The sequence below is a fragment of the Vicia villosa genome, unplaced genomic scaffold (genome assembly GCF_029867415.1).
Source record: "Vicia villosa cultivar HV-30 ecotype Madison, WI unplaced genomic scaffold, Vvil1.0 ctg.001861F_1_1, whole genome shotgun sequence".
Lineage (NCBI taxonomy): Eukaryota > Viridiplantae > Streptophyta > Magnoliopsida > Fabales > Fabaceae > Vicia > Vicia villosa.
In genome coordinates this window covers 1-10984 of record NW_026705753.1, presented here as the reverse complement: position 1 = coordinate 10984, position 10984 = coordinate 1, and the positions used below count along the sequence as shown (strand labels likewise).

The window sequence follows — 10984 nt, the reverse complement described above, 5'->3', positions numbered from 1 at the left end:
GTTCTGCTTCAATAAACTTTCATTAGTCATCATTAAGAAACTTGTTTGTTAAAAAAGTTCAAAACCCTTTGTGTCTTCTTCCAGCCCATTGAAGACAATAATTTTGTCGTTCATCACCAATGTTAAAATATCTCTATGAAAAACATATGTAGAGTGTGTTAGTATAAGTAATTTAAAGACATAATCGTCAACAAAGACAAATAACATCACATATGGTACATGTATCTCACTCCATATTTTTTCTTTAGAGGTTTTCAACGATGGAGTTCTCCAATTATCACAAGTGATTGGAATTTGCAAACGGACAATTGCACCAATGTAACTTGTCAACATTGCACCGTTAGGCTCAACTAGTTGGTCCATTGGATTCCAATGTACGTACTATTTTATTCATTTATCTCTTGAACAAATGATTCCCTATTCATAATAGTTATTCCCCGTGTAATTTCTCCTTCCACGTCATGAACTGATTCATTTCCGTCATTCTTAGAAGTTTCATGTGTGTTTTCCTCGTTACTAGCCATTTGACCTGTAATAAAGAAAAACATAAACACAGTATAAAAATCCATAATCCATTGAATATATAAAATGACAAATATATAATTTTATGGAATGACAAAATATATAATTTTGTTGAAAAATCCATAATAACATTTTAGTAGTACCTTTTTCACTAACATCTCTTTCTTTTTTTAGTTGGAATATGATTTACTTGTCTCTTTACAACGTGGACGGATGGATTGATCCAAATTCCCTCATTATGATCATTTCTAATATATGATTCATTCGCTATAATATTCCCATCTTGAACATTTCTAATATACGATTCATTCCCTCTAATATATGACTCATTCTCAACGTCAATGTCACCTTGATCTACAATGTTTTCATCAATTACTCTGTTAGATAAAAGCACTATAGACCATTTCATATTTGTCGGATCAATGATACATAACACTTGTCTAGCTTGAGAGGCTAGAATAAAAGACTCATCTTTGTGTCCTTTAACACCCTTCTAAAATCCCACGATTTTCACAAATATTTATTAAAGGGTTAAATAAGTTTTTGGTCCCTCTAAATATAACGGTTTTTAACTTTAGTCCTTCTAAACATTTTTTTCAAAGAATGGTCCTCCTAAAAATTTTAATTTTAACTTTTTGTCCCTCTTGTAATTTAGCGACGGTTTTTACAAATTAGTGACGATTTTAGCGGCGGTTTTAGCAACGGAATTATATACTGTTTTAGCTACGATTTTGCCATGAGGGACCAAAAGTTAAAATTAAAATTTTGAAGAAAATATTTATAGGGACTAAAGTTGAAAACCGCTATATTTAGAGGGACCAAAAACATATTTAACCCTTTATTAAATAAATAAACGCAAAGCAATAACAAGGATGCCGCATCTTCACTAAACATCATTTAACGACAACATGAAGTTATTGCTCAAATTATTAAATATTAACAGAAACATAAAATTACTAATTAAAAGAATTATAGGCACTGATTTATTATCTCTTTTAAAAAAAAAATATTTTTTTATTTATTATTTCATATCTTCATATTTATTATTTCATATAATTTTTATTTAACTATCTTATTCGATTTTCTATTCAAAGTAAAACATTTAAAACAAAGGAGCGTATCACACTGTACTCGTACGAACGCACGGTTATCTCTCTAATTAGTTTAAAGCAATAATAAATTTTAATTCAATTTTTGAATCTGACAATTAGTTTAAATCAAATACGGCTCAACGATTCTTCGGGGTTTTACCGATGGTTGCTTTAATTTTTAGCGTTTCCTCAATTCTTTAAAATTGATGGTATTTTATGATGGTTCAGACCAATCTTAGCTTTAGTTCTTGGTTCAATCGATTGAACAGACAATTCCATCTGATATTTATAACATCGATATTATGGTGTTATCTTTAATATGGTTATAATTAAGTGGCCCATGCATATTTTATCTTTTTCTTATCCATTTGATTGTATTCTCCAAACGTTTTAGATTCCTGTAGTGGGTCCAAACAGCTTTTCTGAAATTATTATTAGAATTATTATGTGTTGTCTCATGTTTTGTTTGTCCTCTTATAATTTCTGGCATATGCCTTGTACCCTACTTGTGTTATTTTTTTCCCATAACAAAGTAATGTGTTATTTGTTTTGATTTTGACAGTAATTTATTAAAAACATTAATAAATAAATGTTTAGTATATTCCTTTGAATAAATTAAAAATAAGCTTCAACGCAATTAACACATACGTATATGTTTTAAGGGTGTGGTGTTTTTGGTATTCAATTTTCATATACTTTATGTGAAAAAGATATGTATAGATGCATACATAATTTAATTGAGTGATAAAAAGATGAACGTCAATCAATTTTCGAACGCCTTATATTTTGATTCAAGATGTTAAAATTCATATAAATTTTTGAAAAGTATGATTTTTTTAATTGAAAGATCTAAAATTAACACTTTTAATACTTTTTCACTTAAAATTAACAATACTCCTATTTTTAAATAATAACTTTTTTTTGAAACATAGCAAATTATTGTATATAAAATTACGTACTATAGAATTTTATAAATAAAAATATAAATTAAAAAAATTAATATTTTATCAATATTTTATTAAAAAATATAACAGGATTAAAATTTTTTGAATTTAAAGTAAAGAGATTAATTTTGTAAATCCGATAAAATTATGAAAAAACTGTAATTTATCATCTTTTATACTTAATATTTTTTTTGTTTTTGTAAAAAGGGTGAAACTAAGTATGAACTTTAGGTGAAAAAAGAATAGAAACTAATTTGTACCAGCTTGAGAGAAATCATGGGTGTGGGGTTAACTATAAAACAATGATGGGTCATGTTATATTCTTGTGGACATTTTCGTCATTTTAAGCATTCTCTTTTATAAAATAGGTGTCTCATAACATCACAGCTAATCCTAATTCCTTAGTTAACATACCATGAATTCCATCCAAGTTCTTTCCAACACCATACTTGATGCACCAAATCATAATATATATGCCTCCAAAGTTCGTACAATCGATCTAACTCCATGGGATTTACAATACCTCCCATTTGGATACAGTCAAATTGGTCTTCTTTATCAACACAATTCAGATCTAGATAGAAAAAATCAAATCCAACACCTTAAACAATCTCTTACCTATGCTCTTGAATTTTTTCCACCTTTTACCGATCGTCTCGATATCACAGAACACGAAGATAACACTATCTCTTGTTCCATCAAGTGCAATAACGAAGGTGCACTCTTTGTCCATGCTGCAACGGAAAATATTAGTGTTGACAACATCCTTCAACCCACTTATCTTCCTTCTATTTTTCATTCTTTTTTCCCACTTAACAAATTTAAAAACTATCATGGGGTGTCACAACCATTACTCGCAGTCCAAGTAACAGAGCTAGCTGATGGTATTGTTATTGCCTGCTCAATCAACCATGTGGTCGTCGATGGTACTTTGGTTTGGCGTTTCATCAATTCATGGGCCAAAATCTCAAAAGGTAATTTTGAAATTTCTAAAATTTCTTCGTTTGAAAGATGGTTTCCAAAAGGTATTCAACGTCCGATTCGATTTCATTTTCCATTAGAACTACCAGCTAATATCTCTAATAATGGTGTAGAAGAAAAACTCCACATGCCGAAGTCTGAGAGATTTTTTCATTTCTCAAAAGAGAATATTGCAAAACTAAAATCCAAAGCTAATTTAGAGGCTGGTACAAAGAACATATCTTCTTTGCAAGCAGTTTTTTCTCACATTTGGCATTCTATAGTACGTTCCAAAAACCTTGACCCACAAACAGAAGTGAGTTTTGTGTTGGATATAGGCGTTAGACCGAGGTTTTTTCCTCCGTTGCCAAAGGATTATTTTGGTAATGCTGTGGTGAAGTGCGTGGTTACCATGAAAGCTGGTGAATTATTGGAAGATGGAGGGCTTGGTAAAGGTGCTTTGGAGATTAATAAGAAAATTGCTTTACACAATGATGAGATGTTGAAAAATCAGTATGAAAAATGGTTAATAACGCCAAGTTTTAATTTTAATCGCGATGATAATTCATTGGTGATTAGTAGTTCACCTGGATTTGATGTTTATGGAAATGATTTTGGTTGGGGAAAACCTGTGGGAGTTCGAACCGGGGGTGCGAATAAAAGAAATGGGAAGATTTTTGTGCGTGCTGGTGTTGAAGAAGGTAGTATGAATCTTGAAGTTTGTCTTCCTTTTGAAAATTTAAAAGCAATCGGAAATGATTCTGAGTTTATGGATGTTGTGTCTAGTTAATGTTCTTTGTAAATTCTAATAATAATAGCCATTTCTATATTTATGTCTTACTCTTCTATTTTTTTTCTTCATTATGTGTTAGATTTGATGTTTCCCTTTTTTTTTTTTGTAAGCTAGAAATATATTGATAGGAGAACCCAAGTTCTCAAACAAAGTTACAAAAGGAGTCCGAGCAAAAAATAACTCGAAAGGAAAATTACATGTCAATTGTACTTTACGCTAAATAAAAACACGGGTTTCTACTAAACTCGTAAAAGTCAAAGTTGGGTTGGGTAATATTTCCAATATATGCCCACCTCCAAACCAAAGCTTTAACGTCCCAAACTATGTCCGAAATATTCCAAGAATCGTCCCTAAAAATAACGTCATTCCTCACTTTCCAAAGCGTCAAGACCACCGCCAACCACACCACTCCCTCCTCTCCTTTTCTCACCCTCTGTTTCTTGCAAAAAAAAAAAAAGACCACCTCAAGAAAATTTCCTTAAAACCTCCCGCCTTGTAATCCTTAAAACCAACCCATTCTGTTATGTCTTTCCAAATCAAATCCAAATTATAACAATGCAACAGAGAATGGGAAGAAAATATGACTTAAATTAAATATTGCTCCCTCCCTCCATCACCACTAATCGTAAAACTTATTTATTTACAATTGTAAATTTTTACTTATCATGAGTTTTAACTAGACATTACAAGAAAATTGCCATTTTGTGACACTTATAGATTGTCACTAAAAGTCAAATATCTGTAGGTAAAAGTCTGAAAAACTTTTAGTGACACTCTCATTCGGCTTCAATTTTAAGGGGGCGTGGTGTGACGCTAAATTGATTGTGACTGTAACTTTTAACTATAGACAATATGTTACCTACAGTTATAATGACTGTCACTGTATGTTCTCCTGTTTTGCCGGTAGTAAAAATTAGACCTACGATTTTGTAGGTGTCACTAAAACTTATATAAATATAATTTTTTATTTTTAAATTACAATAAATTATATATTTTATATTTCAATAATATTATTATTATTAAAACAAAATTATTCATTTAAAATATTTTACAATATATTTTCAACAAATAAATTAAATCTAAATTCTTATGCAAATTTTTTATTAAATTTAAACATTCCGTTCCATTTCATATTATGTAAATTAGAACTACCTAAAAAAATATATTATATATTTAAAATTTTACAATCCAACTTTCATGTCTTATTTTCCAGATTCTTACAATTCAGACCTAGTAATTTCTTTCATAGTACAATCCAACTTTCAGACTTATTTTCCATAATCATCAATTCTTGAAGCTCAAAAGCTCATTCAAAGAATAATAACCTTTCTTGAAATATTTTGGTGATTCTTGAAGCTCAAAAGCTCACTCAAAGAATAATAATCTTTGTTGAAACCTTTTGGTGATTCCTTTACACGAGGTTTCTCGGTTGCTTCCGGAATTTTCAAGTGTTGAATTCTTAAAACAAAAATTTGAACATAAATTTTCACGACTCTACCAGAGTAACAGATTCGAGCAGCTTCTCTGGATCCATCTCAAACTTCGAGCATCTCTGTACTTCAACAGAATTCACACAATGCTTACTCCAAATATCAATTGTAGGCATGACATCCAAGGATTGACTGCAACTTAACTCTGCACAATGCTTGCTTCTGCACCAAGCAACAGACTCGACCTAACCAACTTCCTGACCTGATAAACTCACATAGATACAGAGGTTACCTTATCAATATCTTCACTCCCGCATGAAGGTTTTGATACGTTTCTTCTCTGTACATAGATACAGGCTGAACAGTTCAATTCAAATTCTTCACTCTCGCATGAAGCCTTTGGATTTATCTCTTCTTGTTCCAGCATCAGCAGCTCTGGTCAGGTTGGTCTAATCCTCCACATATAAGTTCATCCTCCACTTCAAGGGACCATACAATATGAACACTCCTTGTTCAAACAATCTTCTACCTTCAGCACAACCAGAAAGTATCCCTCATGGATCTCATCCAGAAACAGACAGGATGCCTGCTCTGATACCAATTGAAATTCTGGTATGGCAGACTCAGAATGTCACTCACGATGTCAAGACACCTGATCTGTTATTAACTTAGCAAAGGCAGAACAGAAAGATCCTTAATTTTTAATTACCCCAAAGAAGGAGTCCATGAGTACTGGGATCATGTATGTTCAGTCAACATAACCAGATTGTAATCTTTATTTGTTCTATAAAAGGAATATCTATCAAACTTGAACCTGATGTTATACGCGATGTTACAACATCCAAGACTGAACAGACAATACAATGCAGAAGAAAAATAACACAGTGAATTGTTAACCCAGTTCGGTTTAACTACCTACTCTGGCGGCTACCAAGCCAGGAAGAAGATTTCACTATCAGTAGTACTATTTTATGTAAACAACCTCTGGTTTACAGATAAACAACCTCTGGTTTAACTAGTCACTACCCAATGCAACCTTTATCTTAGAACTCCATCTAAGACAAGAGAACCTCTGCTCACTCCCTAGTGATACCTAACTGTTACAACCCTGCAACAGCTATTTAAACAATTAAAAATAAACACTAACTTTATCTTTCTTCACAACATCAATCAAGAACACAATACGCAACTCTTACCTACAGGTTTCGAGTGAGAACAATAGCTTCTCTTACCTACAGGTTTCGAGAAGGACATGGCAACCATCCCACAACCCGGGTGGTCTACCTATACAAACCCTAATGACTACATCTTTTCAATACAAGGTTTGCTTACATTCGTCTTCTAAAATAGGTTACAAAGGTTTATATTTATAACCTATTCCCAATTGGACTTGGGCTTACAAATCGTAGCACTCCTGGCTGTTACAAATCTTCAGATATCTTCTGCTAAAAGAAAGGTCTTCAATCACAAGTTTCCTAATTTATCTCCTAAATTAGAAACTGCTGAATCTTCAATATTCTGATTTGATTCTTCAATATTCTGACTTGATTTTATTGACCTTTAAATCTGCGCCACATTGGATTACATAATATTCATAGAATATTCTGTATCTGTTGAGATTCAAACTGAATCTTCATTCCAGTTCTGCAGGCGCGATGTCATGAGTTAATGTCATGACATTCTATATAACATCTTGCTTGTACCTGTTTTGTTTTTTTATATTTGCAAGACTTATACATTGTATTATATTTTGCTGCTATTATATTTTAGCCAAAAATAGATGCCAATCAGCCAATAAAAACATCAACAAATTCTATGCAAGATGGCATATTTTGAAGGTGGAGAAAAACACAAGAAAGGGGGAATTGAATTGTGTTCTTTATCAATTTAAAATTCCCTTTCTCTTAATTCTTTTCATTCTCTTAGTATCTCATCTTCTGGATATGCTTTTAATATTGCGGAAGCATGCTTAGAATGGAGTTGCATAACCAATGAGATATTCATTTTAACTTCTTTATATCATCAGAACTTCTAACTTGTTTCAGTACAATTCTAAAGACATTTTTGCGTGAGTGTTCTAAGTTAAATGAATTGTGCAGAAAGTAAAAGACACGTTCATTTTTATCCTGGTTCACCTTCTGAATAAGGCTACCTCCAGTCCACCTTCCTCAGGTGATTTGCCTCTTAACAGAGGACTTAATCCACTATAACCAAACTTGATTACATCTGCATGATCATCCGTCGTGACTAACAACCTGCACAACCAACTGCAGTGACTAACCCTGCACAGGCTACCCGCGAATGACTAACCCCTAGATGACTGAATCGTTCAGTGATCTCAGAGAGATATACCATTCATCAATCTAGTAACCCTGCACAAGCCAAATGCTCGTGACTAACTGCAATGGACTACTCAGTGATCTGATCCACAAATATAACATCCATTGACTCATGCACAGCCAACTGCTGTGACTAACCCTGCACAACTAACCTGTTGTGATTAACCCCGCATAAGCCAACTTCTTGTGACTAACTATAGATGATGAACCGTTCAGTGATACCATCAGTATATAACGTCCATCGATCTTCCAGATATTACAAGTGTGCTTCTTAGATAAGCAGATTTCTCCTATTCTTAAGAACATATGTTTACGACACACTGACTAGAAGTCACTTCTGGTGCCTAAACATCCTATTAGAAGTTTCTAAGATATAACACACTACGAGCAACAACTTTATGTGTTTTTACATATTATGACAAGAAACAAAATATCTTGTAGTATTCTTTCTTTCAAATTTTGGATGAGATCTTTGCATGTCTGTTGGTAAGCAGAATATGAGCATCATCTCCAAATGTTAAGTGCTTCTTCATGATGATCTTTGTCTTCAAATCTTCTTAAGCTGATTTAGAGCAACAAATCTATTTGTTGATTGCATCTGATTTGATCTTCATCTTCTGAAAGGAGATTTAGAGCAACAGCTCTATTTTGAGTTTCTTCTTCAGGTGATCTTCATCTTCTTCTGAAAGCAGATTAAGAGCAGCAGCTTTTGTATTAATTGCTTCTTTCAGTTTGGTCTTTCCTTATCAGAGTAAGGAGATTAGAGCTTCAGCTCTTGAAATTAATTCCTTCTTGTAAGACCATCTTCATTTCCTCTTCAAGAAGATTTAGAGCAACAGCTCTGTCTTAAATTGCTTATTCCAATGTTCCTCTTCTTCTTGAATTCTGATCATGAAGCTTGTTACAGCTGATAACACATTTAATGAACATAAGTAAATATGAAACACTCTCGAGTAACAACTCAGTGTATTCAGTTTCTCAAGTCATTTAATGTGAGCAATGTATGAACTGATCAAGTATTAGTGAACTTCTAATGACTCTAGTGGAGAATACTGCTTAACAGCAGAGATTTCTTTTTCACTCTTTTATGATTTCTTCACATTGGCATCTGATATGTATTTCAACACAATTGATTCATCATACACTTTGTGTATGTTGCCTCTTGATGTAACTTCTGATGCATGATCTCACATTTCTTCATTTATATTTTCATGCTCAGCTTCTCTCTACAGATTTTCTCTCAAGATTTCTCTTTTTCTGCACTTTGTAGTTGCACCATGGATACTCACTTTGGATGCACACTCAATGCTCTTTGGTGTACGAATGGACACACATTCAGGTTTGAAGTTTGATATATATATATATATATATATTTATATATAGCTTGATGAGTTACAGTTGGAATCTAGCCGTTGAGATTTGTTTGAATATTTCTTTGAATGCTTCATCTCGATTGAATCATGAATGACAAGTGTTGCTCTTGGCAGAATCTTATCCTTAGCATGATGATGACAGTTGAAGGCGTGTTTCTTTGGTTAAGCTTGTCTTTCCAACGCGCTGCATGTGGATTGCTTCTTCAATCAACCGTGGGAGTTGTTCCATTAACTTATTGCAACCGTTTTGCTAATGATGATGTTTGTAGCGGCTTTTCTTTTAATTCTGAAATTGAATTTTCTTTTCTTTTCCACATGTGCATTTGCTGTTGTAGCTTTTTGTATGTTATTGCGTTACTTTTATCATAACTTCTGATCTTCTATTCATGTGATCTTCTTGTTGTAACGGATCTTCTCGTATATTGATATTTCTGTTTAAATCCTTGAAGCTTGTCTAGTTGAACTCTTGCTCTTTGTACCAGAACTTCTGATGCTGTGTCTTTCTGATGTTATCGTATAAGGCTTTTGTTTACGGTGATTTCCGGTAAACAACCGCTAGTCTTCCAAACTATAATAAATATGATTTGGTTACTTGCAGGATCGACTAGATTGATCCTAGGACACATAGTCAAGAAGATTGTTATCAATGTTTGTTTGAACCATATTCATTATTTGTCTTCTTCAATAAGCGTTGTTCGATTAACAGAACAAATAGTCTTGACAATCACTTTGTTACATATAAATGTGACTTCATCGAAGTGACATAATATAAAAAATTAAAAGGACAATTGAAACGTAAAGAATCTTAAACTGCAGAAATATAAAAGACTTTGAAAGTAAATAGTATGAAAGTAATTCGAAAGTAAATGACGTTAAAGTAAAGATGCAGAAACGTAAATGGCATGAAGTAAACGAAATGCAGTAATTCTGAAAGATATTTAAAAGCAAAGGATAATACACATGTATTAAAATGGTGGTGTCATACGTACATTTTCTCAGCGAACTCTTTCTCTTAACGCTTGATACTTGAGTAAATATGTGAGTGATTTGTACAAAATGAACACACAGAATCCTAACACTAAGACTCCTATTTATACTAGTTTCGACCTTAACGGTCCTATACTAATCTGCTGCCACGTTTCTCATCAGAACTTCCAGCGAAGCCATCTGTTGTTGAACGGTTACGAAACCGTCTTCGAATTTCAAATCTTCCCGCCTGAGTCCATCTTCGACGCGTGGCAGTGTATTAAACAAACACTACTAAAAAACACGCTAAGTAGTAATACTTGAATACATATTCTATGAATTTTGTCTAAGTCCCGAAGACATATGCTTTCATTAATCTTTCAGCGTTCACTTATCTTCATCGAACTTAGAAGTCTTTATTTTTCGAAGCATGACCATCAGTAACCATTCTTTTACTTTTTAAGGGATGGCCATCAGTAACCATCTTTCCTTCGATTCTCAACTCCTTCGAAGGACAAAATATAAAACGAAATCTTCAGCTAACAAATTGCCCCCAATAAATGCCT

The 10984-nt window shown here is 32.9% G+C and overlaps 1 protein-coding gene across 1 annotated transcript; it reads left to right on the top strand.

The window, feature by feature from the left end:
* Positions 1–2943: 2943 nt before the first annotated feature.
* On the top strand, positions 2944–4357 carry LOC131636923 (protein ENHANCED PSEUDOMONAS SUSCEPTIBILITY 1-like). The gene is made up of 2 exons (XM_058907505.1): positions 2944–3531; positions 3652–4357. Exons 1-2 carry the CDS (start codon positions 2973–2975, stop codon positions 4305–4307), a joined length of 1215 nt encoding a protein of 404 aa, XP_058763488.1. The 5' UTR covers positions 2944–2972; the 3' UTR covers positions 4308–4357.
* Positions 4358–10984: the final 6627 nt, after the last annotated feature.